At 58.8% G+C, this 16,073-nt stretch overlaps 2 protein-coding genes across 2 annotated transcripts in view; both read right to left on the minus strand.

Moving 5' to 3' along the window:
• SHC2 (SHC adaptor protein 2) overlaps positions 1-1,410 on the minus strand; it is a 20,661-nt gene extending 19,251 nt beyond the window's left edge. Inside the window, exon 1 of the mRNA XM_019513497.1 lies at positions 2-1,410. Within this exon, the coding sequence (XP_019369042.1) occupies positions 2-114 (113 nt within the window). The 5' untranslated portion in view covers positions 115-1,410. The remainder of the gene's footprint in view (position 1) is intronic.
• Positions 1,411-7,018: 5,608 nt separating this feature from the next.
• On the minus strand, positions 7,019-10,702 carry ODF3L2 (outer dense fiber of sperm tails 3 like 2). The gene is made up of 4 exons (XM_019513715.1): positions 10,356-10,702; positions 9,454-9,564; positions 8,145-8,258; positions 7,019-7,833 (listed from the first exon to the last, which is right to left on the minus strand). The coding sequence occupies exons 1-4, from the start codon at positions 10,465-10,467 to the stop codon at positions 7,352-7,354; spliced, it is 819 nt and encodes a 272-aa protein (XP_019369260.1). The 5' UTR covers positions 10,468-10,702; the 3' UTR covers positions 7,019-7,351.
• Between the last annotated feature and the right edge of the window lie 5,371 nt (positions 10,703-16,073).

Here is a 16,073-nt window from a genome sequence, read left to right on the forward strand (position 1 = left end):
CGGGGCCGGGGGGGCCGCGGCCACCTTGCCGCTCATGGCTGGGGCTGGCAGTGGGTCCTCAGCCGGTGTCACGGAGGCGTTGTGGAAGCGCCCATACTTGGGCTCGGCCAGCATGCCCTACGAGCTCGGCGTCCTCGCCCGGCTCTGCGCTGCGCGCCCGCCTGCCCGCCTGCCTGCCTGCCCCGCGCTCCCCCGGGGAGGCTCAGCTCACACGATGATGTCATGGTGCGATTGCTCATCGCCGGCAGACCGGCGGCTGCAGGCCAGGCCGCCGCGCCGCGCTGCTCCCCCCACCACCACCCTGGCTGTCAGTGCTGGAGGGAGCAGGGGGAGGAGGCTGCGGCGGCTGGGGGGGATCAGGCACCCCACAGCCAGGGTGGAGAGGGGCAGTGTCCTAAGGGCCAGGCTCTGCCAGCTGATGGGAAGAGCGGGCAGGTTTCCCTGCCTGGGATTTTCCAACAGGCCTCTGAAGGGTCCAGCTTGCTTTCCTACATCTAACCCCTCCATGCTGCCTGATGGTGCTGGGTGACAGCCCCCCAAGATCTGGGGGAGTGGGGTGGAGGGGACCCGCGACCGAGCTTCGTGAAGGATTGTGCTTAGCTTGGGAGCTGGGGCATCCTGCCCGTGCTGGTACCCCCAGGGCGGTGGAGATGCTTGCCCCTCCCCAGCAGGAGCAGAGCCCCCTACCCCTCTTCCTGCAGCTCAAGCCTCACCCGCCGGTTTGCTCCCCGGTTTTTGGGGCTCCTCCCTGAGCCTGGGGTTGGCAATTTTTCCCCCAATCCCACTGTGGCTTTGGGGGTGTCGCTGAGCATTTTGGCCCCGTGCTTCTCTCCCTTTAAACCTCCATGTGAGGTGTTCAAAGCACAGCCCTAAGGGATCCAGAGGGACCAAGGCCCCCCCTCCTCAGAGCTGGGTCCACTATGCTTTCCTCCAGCTGCTGTGGGGTTAATGGGCCGCTGGAGGTGAAGCAGAGCTTGAAGGAGCTCCCTTCTTCCTAGGCGGGGGATCATAAAAAATGATGCCAGGTCCCCTCTACCCCCCCTGCTTAGTCATTAGCTTGAGTGGGGACGGGGTAGCTTCTGCAAGCAGCTGGCAGCGCCGGGCTCTTTGGCTGCTGGGCTGCTTCTCTCTGTTTACATCAAAGCCGCAGGGCTGGGCGAGGTGGGTGATGCTCTGCTGCTGGGTTTCGTTTGCTTCTTGCTGGCTCTGCTTTCTGATGCCTCCAAAACAGCCTGCAAGCCGGTTTGGGGGCATGGAGGGTGCAGCAGAGAGCCCTCTCGCCTCCTCGCCAGCCTCCACCGCAAGTGGAGGCACCTTGCTCAGATCTCCCAGGTCTGGGCAGCTCTTCCCAGCTTGCAGCCAGGGGTGGGAAGCCCGAGTTCCCATCACAGCCCCCCAGGAGCAACGTGGCCCAAGCCATGGCAGCTTGCCATCCTTGGGCTTGCTCCCCTGCTCAGACCCCAACCGGTTTCCCTCCACGGGCTCTGCCCCATCTCGCAGGCAGTGATGGGCTCCTCGCCCTGGTGAGGGGAAGTCTTGCCCCCACGAGGGTACCAGAGCTGGCCCCTGCCCGCTGTCCACGCCTCACCCCTGCAGCCATCCTGCTCCCCAAGGCTCCAGGAGGGGAAAGGGGCTGGTCAGTTTCGTTCCTTGTCAATTTCTTTCCTGGTCAGTTTCCCCCTCCAGCCTGGTCGGGGCTGCCCCCTGCGCCCACCTCCCCCAACCCCGCCCTGCGGCCTTGTGCAAAGCAAGGGGGGGGGGGGCTGCAGGGCCCACTTGCGCCCTCCACCCCCCTCCTCTGAGCAATGGAAACCTAATTCCCGCTGGGATCCCACAGCCGAGGCGGAGCAGGCCGCTCCCAGTCCCCAAGCAAGGACCCACCGAAGGTGGGGGGAGAGAGGGCTCACGCAAATGATCTCTCCTGACAGAGCCCAAATTAAAAAATCAAAGCTTTCCTCTGAGGCCCTTGTTTCCAAGCGGTGGGAGGCATGTGCGGCCGCCTCTTTGTTTTCTCCTTCTCCTTGCTGTCTCTCTCGCTCTCTTCCACTGGCAGGTGATGGGGTGAAAGCCAGTAATTGCTCAGAGTGCAATCAATAAATCACAGTAATAGAATTACATTTGCTGTTGCCATATTAAGAACTGCTCTTCTCTCTCTCTCCCTCCAGTTGTTTGCTTTCTAAACAGTCTGAAAACACTGGAAAAGGGAGAGGAGACTAATATTCTCAGTTGCTGCCCCCGCCTCCATCCAGGCCCTAGGTGCAAAGGCTGGTTGAAGGAGCAATAGCTCTGGGGCTGGGATTGGGGGTGGGAGCCTTGCTAGGTAGAGTGTCGGCTCTGTGGAGCGATGGGCTATTATTATGCTATCTGCAGCCATCTGCTCAGGGGTTTCATTAGCTCCCATTAGCTTAGCAAGAGGGGGGCTGGTCACAGCTTGGATGGGAGGCCTGGGAGGGCAATTAGGTGGCACTTGAGCTGTTTGAGCTGGGTCTCGTGTGCGATTCCTGCCGGGAGCTGTCTGAGGGCTGCTGGTCCCACCCCAGAGGCAGCTGCATTGCAGCACTAGATGAAGCAATTCCAGGCGGTTGGTGGAATGTGCTCGGCTGGTCTCGAGGCGCAAAGTGACTGATGGTCAAGTGATCTGCGCTTGGGGCAGGGAGGCTAGAGAGCCAGGCCTCGATGCCTGGAGGGGCCCTGGTGCTGTGAGTACTGTGTGATGACCCCATTGCTCAGAGGGTGGATGCATGATCTGGATGCCCCCCAGTCTGCTACCCCTACCCCCAACCCCTCCCCACCCTGTACCCCTGCTCTTTGCCTTCCCCGCACCATGTCCCTCTGGACCAGGCAGGGCCCAAAATAGAAGCTCCTTCTCCTCCGAGACACCGGCTGCTTTCCTCCCTGCACAGCTCCCAAGAGGCTGGGGGATTGCTTTCATCTCCTCCACCTCAGCGCCCCCGCTCTTGGGAGCTCACTCATACCTGGGTCTTTCCCAGCCCCTGCTGCAGCCTTGGCTTCTTTTAATCATTGCTTAAAGCTTGAAGCTTCAGAGCGGAGCTGGTCTCTGCCTCACCTGCTGCAGAGCAGAGTCACCCAGCCATACCCCAGCCACAGCCGGGCAGCACCCAGCTCAGCAAGATCAGGACCCCGCCCTGTGGCATGATGATCAATGTGATGCTTCAGGGGTGGGGGATTGCAAATAGAAGAGCACTGGGTTAGTGCAAGGGAAGTACAAGCCAGACTTGCTCCGGGCCTGGGCACACAGTGCTATGTACCCAGGTAGTCTGCCTCCCTGCTGTGCCCACCAAGGCAGCGAGCAGGAGGCTGCTATTGCTGCCTCTCGACGCTCAGTGGCAGAAGAGGCTGTTTTGCCCTGGAGACCACCTATTCTGGGGTAAGCTGCACACACACCAGGTTTGCATCCATGTGGTTTTACCCCGGGTTGCTTCAGGGGCTGGTGCGGTCTGTCTGCTCCTTGCTTGCACTGCACTAAAGCCCCATGGGAGCAAGCCTGCCACGCGCAACTGTGTATGCACCAGAACTGCACATGCAGCAAGCACACACTGCCTGCCTGCGAGGGCATGTCTTGCCAACACGTACATCACTTGCAGGGATGAACATGGCACCTATATGTGCCTGTCTGCACTCGCATACCCACATACACGCACACAATTTGCATGCGCATGCAAAAACAAGTTACCTATATGTTCCTTTCCATGTGAGTGCCTATGCATATACATCATCTGTGTATACCTGTCTGAATGAATCCACCCTCCTCCACATGCACATGCACACACGCATCACCCATTCACTCCCGCCTGAATACACACACCCACGCTTCTCACCCATTCCCCCCTTCCATGAGCACTGCGAGCATGTCTGCCGTTCCCCTTGGCACCGTGGCAGGGGCAGGCAGGAGGGCTCGACCGCCCACTTCGCGGCTCCCAGACGGCACTGATTTGCATGGCTTTGCTGCCGTGCGCCTAATTAATCTCCTTAAGCCTTTGGCTCTGCTTTTGTGAAGCCCAAAGCAAGTGCTGTCAAATCCATGAAGGATTCATTAGGAGAGGGGTTCATTAGAAGGGGGGGGCGGGGGGAGTGTGTGTGTGTGCACGTGTGTGCATGCACAGACACCGGGCAGAGCTGAATGGAGCCTCCTGACTTTATTCCCAGCTGGTGACTTCTGAAGTTCAAGGCCGTGGGGTGAAGCCTCAGGTCCTCACCAGTTACATGGAGGAGGATCAAGTCTCTCCCCTTCCCTCTGTCCCTCCCTGCTCTCTGCTCCGTGCAACCAATCCTGTACCTACTCCAGACACCATCTGTCAGACCTGCAGGCAGGAAGGGGACCCGCTTACTGGGCATCAGGCCTTCTCCGTGATCCAACTCACAGGGATCAAGGGGGTACTTAATGCTGCCTTCCTGAGAGCTTGTCCCCATGATGTGTCCCTCTGCAGGCCCCAGAGCACAGGATCTCAGGGAGGGTTGGGTACTCCCTGGTTTCCCCATCTGGAAAATGGACCCAAGCCCCCAATCTCCTCAGTAAGGCACTTGGACTTGCCAATGGAAAGCACCAAATCAGGGCTAAGGCTCATGGTGGGGATGGCTAGTGCAGTGTCAGCTCATCCGCCCCGTGAGACGCGTTAGTGTAAACAGGCATGGCGGAGGGGGAGGATGTGGGTGCTGTGTGCACAAGAAGGGCTCAGGAACCCGGGTAGAAGAGGCCAGGATAAAGCACCTTTCCGGGGCATCAGCATGGCCTTCCACCTCTTTAAAGCCCTAGGGCTTCATCCCCTCCCAAGTTCGGCCACCTCTGGGGTGGAACGTAGCAGCTTTTCGCCAGCCCAGCTGGCTGCAGCATGTCCTAGCTCATCTACACTATATTTAGAGAGCCAGCCTGTGGGTTACAACCCAGGGGAAGGTTTAGGGCAAGAAAAGAACAGAAGTGGCCTCTGTAATTCTCAGCCTGCTGCTATGCTTCTCTGCCCAATGTCCTGCCTGCAGAAGTGCCCAGGCAGGGGCAGCTGCTCCAGCCAGAGCTCAAGTCCCACCTCCCACGTAGGGCAGGAAAGCCTCATCTGCACAGGCAAGACCCCTTCCTCCACCGGGCTGGTCCTAAATCAAGGTCTCCCACCCAAGGAACAACCATGCCCAGCCCTGCTTAGCATAAGGCAAAGCTTCTTTCCCCAGGTTACCAGGTTGAGCGGGTTTGGGGTTGGCGCTAGTCTCTCACACCCACACACGCACCCTGACCAAAAAACCAGTGAGCTCCTAGTGCATCTCTGTGCACCTTGCCCAAGGCAGGGGGTCCCACAGGCCCTACCTGTTCCCAAGGCTGGTGGCTCCTGCTGCTTCCTTCCCTATTATACCATCCCTGCGCTGCCCAGGCCAGGGCTGGCTGGGGCAGGTGCTCGTGGCTCCCCTCGCTAGCCTGCAGCCCCGTTCAGCTGCTCATCACATCTGCTGCTCTCACCACTTCCTCTGGGCGCACAGCTCCGAGCGCGCGGCCCTACCTGCTCGCTGCTCCCCTCCGCAGGCCGGCAAGGGGGTGGGAGGTTGGTGTCTATCAGCTGAGGGGAAAATAACCCTGCCCCAGACTGGGTAGGTGGTTATCTATTTATTTTGGGCCAGCCAGAGATAAAGAGCAGCCCCCACCGCCCGCCCCCTGCCTTCCAAGAGGTTCCTGGAAAATCAAATGTAACTGATTAAAAAGGAATCAGCAAATGATTAATTTGCCATGAGCAGCGGGAAAGTCCACGGCTCCATGCAGGACTCCTGTCCCCCCCCCAGGGAAAAATGGGGAGGGAAGCATAGCCGCCCCCGAGACCGATGCTGGAGAGGTGACCTCTGTCTTTCCTCCCCCGGGGGGTGGCTTTCCCACCCTGTGCCCAAACTCGCCCCTTCCCGGGTCTGGCTTTAGTAACTTGGGTATCAAGATGGAGCAGGAACTGTTGATCAGATGTTGTGCCCGGGCACAGCCGCTCCTGCCTCTGCACTGCACCCGTGTGACCCTCTCGGCCACCTCGGGGTATCCGGGGTGGTGTGTGGGGGGCACTTAACTCCCTAAATAGGCAGGACTCCTATGGGTTGTAATGGGAGGAGAGACAGAGGTGACACTGAGTAGCTGTCGGCTAAATAGGCAGCGAGGACCCTGCTCCACAGTTCCAGATTTTGGGGCTGTCTGATCCCTGCAACCTGGAGGGTACAAAAAAAGACCCTTCCTCCTGTGGGGCTTTGTCTAGGAGACCTCCCGGGTGGCTCTGACAGCAGCCTTCCTCCATCTCAGCCCTTCCAGCCAGGCAGCTCTGGTGCCTGGGGCTGGACGCTTTGCAGCTCCCCGTTCACGTCCCATCCCATCACACTTCCCTCATCGTCAGCCCAGTTTGCCGTACAGCCGCCTGCATCAGTGGGGGCTCGATGCTGAGGACTTCAAAAGGGAGGAGCAGGAAAGGAGCTGGCGCTGAAGCGCCCAGGCCAGGGCTGCTGACACCCCCGGGGATGCATGGGGGCTTGCAAGGAGGTGCGGGTGGTTTCGCAAAAGTCAAGAGGGCAGAGGCAGGGAGCCGTGATGCAGAAAGTCAGTGTTTTGCCACTCCCTGGTGAGATGGCAACCCAGCGCCCTTCGCCGCCCTTTGAGTGCTTGGCTTGTGCCTCGTTCAGTGCCAGGGAAGGGGTCAGGGCCTGGCTCTGGTAGACTGTGGTAGAAAGGACAGGACTGGAGTGGGGGCAGGTTGAAAACCTGCAGTGGCATGAAGAGCTGAGCAGCTTGGGGGCTTGGGGGGGGGCGACTGGAAATACCCCCTGCCCTGCGCAAACCCCACTGCACCCAAGGGAAACTGAGTCATCAGGAAGTGAAAATGACCTGCGTTTTGGGCGGCAGAGAGACAGGAAGCAGCAGCAGAAGCCAGCAGCGCTCGCTGGGCCCGGAGGAACGCCGGGCGAGGGGGCTGCGGGGCGGCACATCCTTCCTTCTCCCACTCCCCCGTGCCCACCTCCCCAGGAAATGTCAAACGCTGGCTCTGAAATTCACTGCCGGCCTGTTTAATAAAGCAACGTTGGGCGCCAAAGGGGAAATTAGACCTCAAGATGGTGGAGGTGGTTTCCTGAGCCATGGGGGCAAGCAGCCGTGAGCAGGGGGGCTCCCTTGTGTCCCCCCAGGTGGGGAGTCTCTGCTGCTGAGAGATATCCCAGGCTACCTGTAGTGATGTGGGGATGGGCAGCTCGGAAGAGCCATATGGGTGCAGCAATGGGCACCGGGCACGGGGAACAGCTCCCAAGGGGCTCCCGGCACTTGGAGCCAAGGAGGGTCCTTCCAGGAAGGTGCATCAAAGCCTCCAGCTGAGCCTGCTCCACTGCTGCATCACTGGGAAATATCCACGATGAGAGGGGTGAGGAAATCAGAGTGCCGGACACCCAGGGAATAGGCTGGGGCCCGGATCCTGTGAGCAGTCGCCTTCTCGGGGCTGTGCGTGCCCGGACCCGGCGTCTGGAAAGCCGGCTTGGGGGCAGCGCGTCGGCCCAGCATGGAGAAGGCAGGCGGCCGGCGCAGGTAGGTGCTGGGATCCGTGCTGTTGTACCGGCCTGGCCCGGGCGTCTGTGCCAGGTCTTCGGAGTAGCTGCCTTTTTGGTGCCGCCCAGAGATGGTGAAGCTGGGGCTGGAGGGCTTGGCAGGGACCCGCGCGCCCAGCAGGGAGGGCAGGGCGTAGCGGTTGGGCGCGGGGACAGGGTCCGTCACGCGGCACGGGGTGCGCGCGCCCATACTGAAGGACGGTGCCTGGCGCCGGGTGGTTGGCGGGGCTTTCTCTGGGCTGTACGCACCCGGCCCGGGGGTCTGCGGGTGCCCTGTGGGAGACACCGCAGCCCGAGCTAGTGCAAGCAGGGAGAGGCTGCCAGGCCCAGCTCCAGTGCCGCTGCAATGGAGCTAAGAACATGGGGGATCTCCGCTCTGCATGCAGCGGCTGCACGCCCTGGCCCAGACCGAAGAACCAGGGAGGACGAGCTGCCCTCTCCTTAGGACTGTGGCACAGCGGTGCGGGGAAGAGCTTCCCCTTGGCACAAAGCGTATCAGGCTTATCCAGCTCCTTTGCAGGCAGCTCAGCGCTCCCCACAACACCCCCCGCCCCAGATGCAGAGCCCTCCCATGCACTGCTCACCTCGGGGCTTGGCCCGCGCCCTCATGGAGTAAGCTGGGCCCCTGGCCCTGCCGAAGCGGGTGAGCTGTGGCTCCACGTAATAGCAGGGACCCGGGCTGGCGTCTTTCAGGTACGCTGTTGACAAAGGGGGAAAGCATCAGGGCTGGGTTAGCACATCTCCCTGCCCGGCATCACCACCATTGCATTACACCTGGGGAGAATTTGGCCCTCCATGGGCATCACCCCGGTTTGCCTGTGCATTGGCTCAGGGCCCCATACTGATCCGACTGGGGTGCGTGGAGTCTCTCCAGCCAAACGCTGGCACGACCCCCTCTTAGGCAGGGTTAAATCAGGACTGTGGAATTGCACCAGTGTAAAAGCTGGGGCAAGCAGGATCAGATCTCGACCCTGGCTTCATCTGAGAGGTGGACGGGGCTGCGGTGAGCTGGGAAGACCTGGCCCCTGGGGTGCTCACTTCCTCCAGGGTCTTAGATGAGTTCATTCCCCACTGGGTAAAAGGGGACCGCAATACCCCCTGGCCATTTGAAACCACGCTGAGATCACCGCCTGCCAAGTACCTCTTCCCCAAAGAGTGGGTAGGATTCCCTTGGTGACAGAGCAGGTGGCCCCCAATGATCATGCCAGTTTGCAGGATTTTATTAGCTTCAGGGATGGATGCTGGGGTACACTGGTTCACTTGCACCCCTTTCATTCCTGCTCGACCCAAAATTTAAAACCACCTGCCTGGCCATGGCAGCAGCATTTCCAGGCAGGCAGGGCCGAGGGAGCCCCATTATAGTCTACCTGATTCCTTCTAACCTCTTCACTCCATAGGTGTTCACAAATGACCCTCTCTTCTTTTTAATGAGTTTGATATTCCACCAATCAAGCTAGCCTTTATTCTGCTGTTCTGCTGCCTGCTACCTGCTCCGGGTAAGGAAGTTCCCATTTCACAGCCAGGCAGGTTGTTTTTTAAACTCATTCCAGTACATCTTAGTTTTGGCTTCAGTCTTAAACTGAATAGCACAGCCCAGGCCCCTAACCTATTCGTAAAGCTTCTAGCTTGATTTTAGCTGGAGAAAAATGCGTGTTGTGATCTACACGATGATGCAGCTCGCCGTCTGCACCCCCCTTTTCGGGGGTCTAGATCTGCCCATGGTTAGCTGTGTGTTTTAACAGGGTCAGGACAGTGGTGGAGGGTGGACGCAGGGCTCCGAACAGCCGGACAGCTGGAGCTGGGGACGGGTGACAGCCTGGCCTTGGACCGCGAGCACCGAGAGGATGGGGAAAGCAGAGGGTCTGCTCCAGAGAGCGGCCGGAAGAGACTTACCGCTGTCGTCAAGCCGCCTGTGGAGGGAGTAAGCTGGGCTGGTTAACCGGGTGTAGTCATGGTTGACAAACCCAATGGTAGGAGGCAGGCTGTACCGTCCTGGGCCGGGGCCTGGCACCAAGCAGCAAAACAAACATGTGACACATCAGGGAACAGAGCTCGTATCTATAACAGCAGCATTGCCCAGTGGTTGGAGCACACAAGAGGAACAGGCAGGACTCCTGGCTGCGGCTCCTGGCTCTGGGAGGGAGCGGTGCCAAGTGGCCTGAAGGCTGGATGCAGAAAAGGCTTTCAGAGCCTGCTCATCCCAGCACCAGCAGGTGCTGCTTCCCGCCAGGAAGGTCCAAGCACCGTCACACCTCGAAACTGTACAGCGCTGGGACCCACCTCCCACCCTCACTCCCGGTGTGACCCAGCACTTCACAGACCCCGGCAGCTTCCCTAACCAGACATTGCGGCCGTGCCACATCCCTTCTGTCTCTGATGCAAGGCAGGTCCTTTTCTCCACTCCCCTGGTGCAAATGGGAAAACTGAGGCTCAAAGGGCAGCAGCCTGGAGGCAGGGCTAGAACACAGGGGGGTCACGGAAATCAGGTTTTCAGCATCCAAAGGGGCAAAACTCCTCTTTGGTCCCAGTCTGATCCCAGAAAGGAGCGGCTGAGAGCCAGACCCGGGCTATCATTTTATTGTGCCTGGAGCTGTACAAAAATGCAAGCAATGTCAGCCCGGAAATGATTCATTCTTCCCCAGGAATTTGTCCTCAGTAGGATCTGTTCCCCACAGGATCAGGGCCATGCTGTGCTAGGCCCCGTACCCCTGCGTCACATGGAGCCGGTCCCTGCTTCCAATCCATTTCTATCTCCCCCTGCCGCAGAGGAACCTGGGACCCCGGGATGAGCGTACCGGTCTCCCGGGCAGCGATCATGGGTGCCTTCCTGTGCTCTGCCTCTTGCAACCTGGCCGCAGCGTGGAAGCCCAAGTGGAGACGATGCTTTGAGAGCCTTGCTCGGGACATGCTCCCGGCCTGGCACCCTCCGATGTGCGGTGCCCGTGTTAACGGCACGGGTGGGACAAGAACGTCTGGTATGACAGCAAAGAGGAGCCCCCTGAGTGCCTGCTGCTGTGAAACCTAAGTCTCTTTGCGCTGCTGACACTCGGGCACTGATCCTTTGACACAAAGCAGGCTCCCTGGAAACAGATACGGGGCGGGGGGGGGGCTTTCTGTGCCACTGAAAGCTTATCTACAGCTCCCCCCCACACTCACCCACACGCAGCCTGCCAGCCCCCCGCCCCGCCCGGCAAGCACCACTGATGCTGGGCGAGCAGGATGATGGCAGACAGCTGCGGTGCCCTGCTCACCGGAGCGTGGTGCCTCCGCGGGGGGCTGCACCAGACCCGGTTTCCATGCAGGGATCGGTGCAAGATGAGGCAGAGCTGTCTGGCGTTTAGAGGCCGCGGCGGTGTTACGTTTCTGCCCATCTGCTGGATGTTTCCTGGCCCGGCGGCTGGCCCGGGTGATTAAGGTGCAGAGAGAGTAGTCTGTGTCCTTCATAGGACCAGGGTGAGCACAACAGCCGGGGCAGGCCTGGGACCCAGCAGCAATAAGTGTGCATCGCTCCTAGAAGCACAGCCGTACTTTGTGATGCCACCTGCAGCAACAATAAGGACCCCCAGGGAATAAGAAGAGGGCGTCAAGCCAGCCTCCAGCTTCCCTGGCTTTCCTACCCCCTCCTTAGCTCTAACTCCACTCCAAACTGTCCCGTCAGGGGCTGGCTCCCCAAGGGAAGTGCCAGAAGCTGGCAGGGCTGGAGCAGATTAATATATCTCCTCCAGGCTGCCCAGGTCCCTGCTTTCCCTGCCCCTGGTTAGTGAATGCTGCCCCCCCCCGACAGGTCCCTTCTCTCTCCTTCTCGCAGGGAATGGGCCTGATCTAGGGGCAAAAGCACAGGGCTGGCACTTGGGAGATACCCTCTCTATTCCTAGCACAGCAACCACCCTAGTTTGTTTTTCGGTGCCTCACTTTTCCCCCCATCTGTCTGGGGAACAAGGACACTGCAGGGTGTGCATAGCCATCTCTGCATGGGGTATGCAGCCATCTCCAGGGGGACTGGGACAGCTCAGCCCCGTGAGACCAGCCCTGCCCTGGTAGTGGAGTGTGGTCTGCAGTGGAGGCTCAGGAAGCACTGCAGGAAGAGCAGAGCAATGGTTAGAGCCCTCGATTCAAATCCCTGCTATGCCACAGATTCCCTCTGTGGCCCTGGGCTTGTCACCTAGCCTCTCCAGGCCCCATATCCGTGGAAGGAGTGGGGAGCCAAGAGGTGGCATGAGGCTGGACACAGTAATGGTGCCCATGGGCTACAGCCATGGGTAGATCCTTGCACTGGGACCCTCCAAGGGTCCCAGTGCAGGCAGGATGATGTTCCCGCACTGTACTGGGACCCCCCGAGGGCCCTCTATGTGTGTCGGGATGATGTCCCGGGCAGCTGTGACAGCAGCACACGTGTTGTGGGCTGTGAGAGCCTTGGGAGAAGCTTGGGATTTTTATAGACCCAATAAATATTTTTATATTTCTCTCTGCCCGGACCACAGAACGGCATCACATAACCATAGCAACACAGCCCCGCATCCCTCGGGCCCCCCAGCAGGGCCCATCCCAGCCCCCCACCCCCACCAAAGGGGCTCCCCATTCAGGACGTGTCACCTGCAGCTGGAGCTCTGCCCTGGCTGTGCCCTTAGCAAGCGCCAGCCACCCCCGGGCCAGGGGGCAGGAGGACGAGGAGCAGGTATGGTGCCACTGTCATCCTGCCTGACTCACTGCTTGGAGCCGGTCCCCGGTGGAAGCTTAATTGCCAGTTGCTAATTTTAATCCAACACTTTTAGTCATTGCAGGCAGGAAGCTGGTGGGGAGCCCGGCTCAGAGGCTGCCATGACCCCACTGCCCCTTCCCCACAAATAGAGTCCTGCCAAGCCACAGCCAGAAAGAAACCCAAGCCAACCTCCCTGGGTTCGCATGTGGAGAGTCAGCTGCAGCTCAGGCCAGCACTGCTCTTCTGTGGGAAATCAGGGCTTGCTATCGAAGCAAGCCGCAGGAGCGCTGGCCCCTGCAGAGCTGTTCTCCATGCCCCCAGTGCCTGGCACCATCCCAGCTGGGAGCCAAGGTACCAGCTCCTGGACCTTGGATTATTAGCCTGCTTCTGGTGGCGGGGCCTCATGGCATAGGGAAGGGGACCCTTGGCAGGTGGGGAAGTCTGTCTCCTTTCCCCAGACGGTGCTAGTCGGTGGGCTGTGTGTCACAGACGCCCCCCCCCCAGTGACAGTGAGCTAATAAATCGTCCCTTAAGCACAATCATTCCAAGCCAGAAGCACTGTTTTCCTGTGAGCCAGCCTCTGCTTTCCCTCTGGATTGCCCTGTTTGGATTGCAGTCTTCCTCTTGCTGAATCCACACACGGGAGAGACGGGGCCCTGATCTCAGCTGGGACTTCTAGTAGCACGAATGATGCTGACGGTGATGGTGATACCGAGTCACTTCCCGCAAACACACACAAGGTCCCACCTCTCCCACCCCAGCCTGTGCCAACGAAGAGCTCGGATCTCTGCGAGGACCGGATCGGGAATCTGAGTGGCAATTTTCCTCCTGGAAGGGCAGGGATATCCTGGAAAGTGACCCCACTGTCTCCTGATTCAAGGAGCCATCACTGGTGACCCTAGTGACAAAACGACTTTGCTGCACACAGCGGTGGCCTCGCACTGAACAGGCCCCTGCCACCAGAGCAGGAAGGGACCGGATGACACGGGGGAACTGAAGTCGCAGGTCCTGAGTCCTCCTCGGATGCTCTAACCCCACGCCTGCCTTGCCCATCTCAGGCATTCATACCCTTTATTAGAAGGCAGCCTGCACCATCTGTGCATCACCTGTGATACCAGCTGCAAGGGCTACTCTTCCTGCCTGTGGGATAGGCTGGGCTTGGTGATATAAGCCCAGACCCTTCATTTGGGTATTAACATCTCATGCCCTGCAGCAGCTCTGCCTTGCTCCTGCTTTGGGCCCTTGTGCTTTGCTCTTGCCTTGCCCCTTGTTTCCACTTCCCTGCTGCGTGGTCCGGACTCCCCAGCTCCTGACCGCTGACATGGCCTTGGCACGAATATCACCGTGCACTAGGAACGTTACTCAGTCTCCCTGGTTATGACCCCTTTATGCGGCCTTGGCCCCTGCTCTGGATGTCCTGCAGGCTCAGGTACTTGTTTAACCCCATGTTCCTCAAGGCATCCGTACAGCTCCTGGCTTGGAGATCATAACCCCCTCACCAAACCTCTCTTGGTCCTAGCAGCTAGCATTGGGGTGGATGTGGCTCTCTCTCCAGGATCCTCATTCTGATTCCCTTTACACAACTCCATGCATTTGGAGTCTCCGTTGACCTGACACACGTCCCTTTAAAGTCTGCCCGGAGGTGGGGACTTTTTGCACAAAGAGTGAGAACCTTTTAGACCTTTTGCTTTGTGGCTCATTGCAACGCAGAGCACCGAGCTCCAAAACCACATCTAAAAGCTGCTCTGAACTGTTGTATTTCCTTTTCGAGACCGTGTGCGTTGTGGGGAGAATGTGCGACCTTCCTCCAAATCTGACTGACCCCAGCTGAGCCCTTGGCTCTTGGGGTTTGATTTCTAGCCCAAAAAGCTGTCGCGACTGGACATGGTGGCTCTCACCGTGGCCTGGGCATACATTCATTCATTATTGGAGCAAAACAGTTGGATGCAATCAGCAAGGCAGCAAGCAGCACGAGGCTCAAAGTTGACTGTACTGCTGGAGCTGACTTCTCTGGGGAGCAGTAACTGCACATCTCCATTTGCTAGGCAGAACTGAGCTGCGTGGACACGGTTGCCTTTTGATGCCCATTGACCTGCTATAAAGTGCAAATCTACTCTGCCTTCTCCAGATCTTCTACCAGGGGAAGGGAGGAAAGCATCTGAGGATAGGAGCCTTCCATGTTCATCTTCAAATGTTATTAATCATTCAGCATCTTAAATGATTGGTAATGACCTCTCTTCTTGGGCTCGTGCCTTTTGCCAGCCCATTTTAAAGTGCCTCCAGCTTGGATGGAAGCTGTACCCACGGGGGAGAGTGGGTGAGGCGGGCAAAATGCTGGCTCATGCGTGAGTGGTTCCTTATCAGGACATCCCATGAAGGTGTACAGCGGAGGAAACCGGTGGTTGATACCGATCGGAGGAAGAGAGGGCTCAGTGCTCAGCTTTAACCACTGTCCCCACCCATGAATCTCACTTTACTGTCCACCAGCTCCAACTTGCTCATGGCCCTGGTGACAAGTGCTTCTCTGTCTGGCACGGGGCTCACACTGGCTGTTTGCTCAGGGTCACGGGGCAGGCTGGTTTGTGCTGCTGGCAGAAAGGAAGTGCTCTCTTTTGTCTATTGTGATCGCTGATGCAGCCATGCCAGCATGCACGCTGCTCGCAGCAGCCTCTCCGGGACAGCATGTGTCTTTGTCCCCACTTCAGCTGGTGCTCGGAAGAGGAGAAGAGCCAGCTCCAGCCTGCCAGCTAATGGAGCATTAGCTCAAGTGTATGCTGTTCAAGGCATGTCTACATTACAGAGCTTCTGCCAGGGTAGTTAGGCTGGCGTAGCTCTGCCAGCAGCATGTCCCTGTGGAAAGGTAATATGCCCAGGGAAGGAGGTTTTTTGCTGGCAAAACCCCCTCCATGCCGCTTGGCATGACATAACTTAGGCGGAACTTGATGGCAGAACTCTTCCTCTGGCAGAATCACATACATGTACAGCAGGGGGTTCAACACCTCTGGCTATTAAGTCAGCGGAGGGGTGTGAATTTTGCACCCTCCCAACTTACTGTAGCTACATCAGCAGTATTTTGCAGCACAGCAAAAGCCTGGAGTGCCAGAGGCAGACCTCTGCACTCAGCATCTAATTAGATGCCAGCGAGCACCCAGCGCTGCTTCCAGCACATGGGGCAGGAGCTGGGGTGTGCCCACCTGGCACGATGCAGCAGCTGGAACCGCTAGTGCCCTGTGGGCCAGATCCTATGCTTGCAGCCACCAACCTGCGGGCTGGATACAATCAGTTGGCGGGTCGAATCCAGCCTGCAGGCCGTATTTTGCCCGCCCCGATCTAAGGAAAACAAAACAAAGTGAGGGGGGCCTTGATGGCCAGGCCAACTCTGAGACAATCTGGAGAAGGCAGGATAGATTTGCACCTTAGCTAACAGTAGATTATTATTTTAATAACAGAGGAACTTGGAGAGCTTGGAAGAAGGGATCAGACTATGACACTGGTACAATGGGGCTGAAGCCAGCCAAGGGGGTTCAGGCAGTACAGCCCCCTGCAGCTACCGGTCCGAGCCCCTCTTGGCTTGGAGCCGTCTCATGGGGAAAGGGACTTTGCAGTGACAAGAGCCCTGGCTGCGAGCAGAGAGGAGGATGCTGCAGCCCAAGCCAGGAGGGATGAGGCGATCAGGAGGAGGAGGTAGCCACCTGGAGGAGGTTATAAATAACCCCTTCTGGCGCCGGAGCCAGAGGAGCCCTAGCAACGCGGCTTCCTTTCTCTTCTCGCCACGAGCGAAGCCAGCGCTCAGGAGAGAAACACTGCAGCGGCC

The sequence above is a fragment of the Gavialis gangeticus genome, unplaced genomic scaffold, assembly GCF_001723915.1.
Source record: "Gavialis gangeticus isolate Ggan-Ray unplaced genomic scaffold, GavGan_comp1, whole genome shotgun sequence".
NCBI lineage: Eukaryota > Metazoa > Chordata > Crocodylia > Gavialidae > Gavialis > Gavialis gangeticus.

Bases quoted from the DNA above. Each gene is read 5' to 3' on its own strand.
- ODF3L2 (XM_019513715.1), bottom strand. From the start codon at position 10,467: ATGTCCCGAGCAAGGCTCTCAAAGCATCGTCTCCACTTGGGCTTCCAC. The intron at 9,565-10,355 runs GTACGCTCATCC...GCTTGGTGCCAG, and splicing joins GATCGCTGCCCGGGAGACCG to GCCCCGGCCCAGGACGGTAC. The intron at 8,259-9,453 runs GTAAGTCTCTTC...CTTTGTCAACAG, and splicing joins CAGGCGGCTTGACGACAGCG to CGTACCTGAAAGACGCCAGC.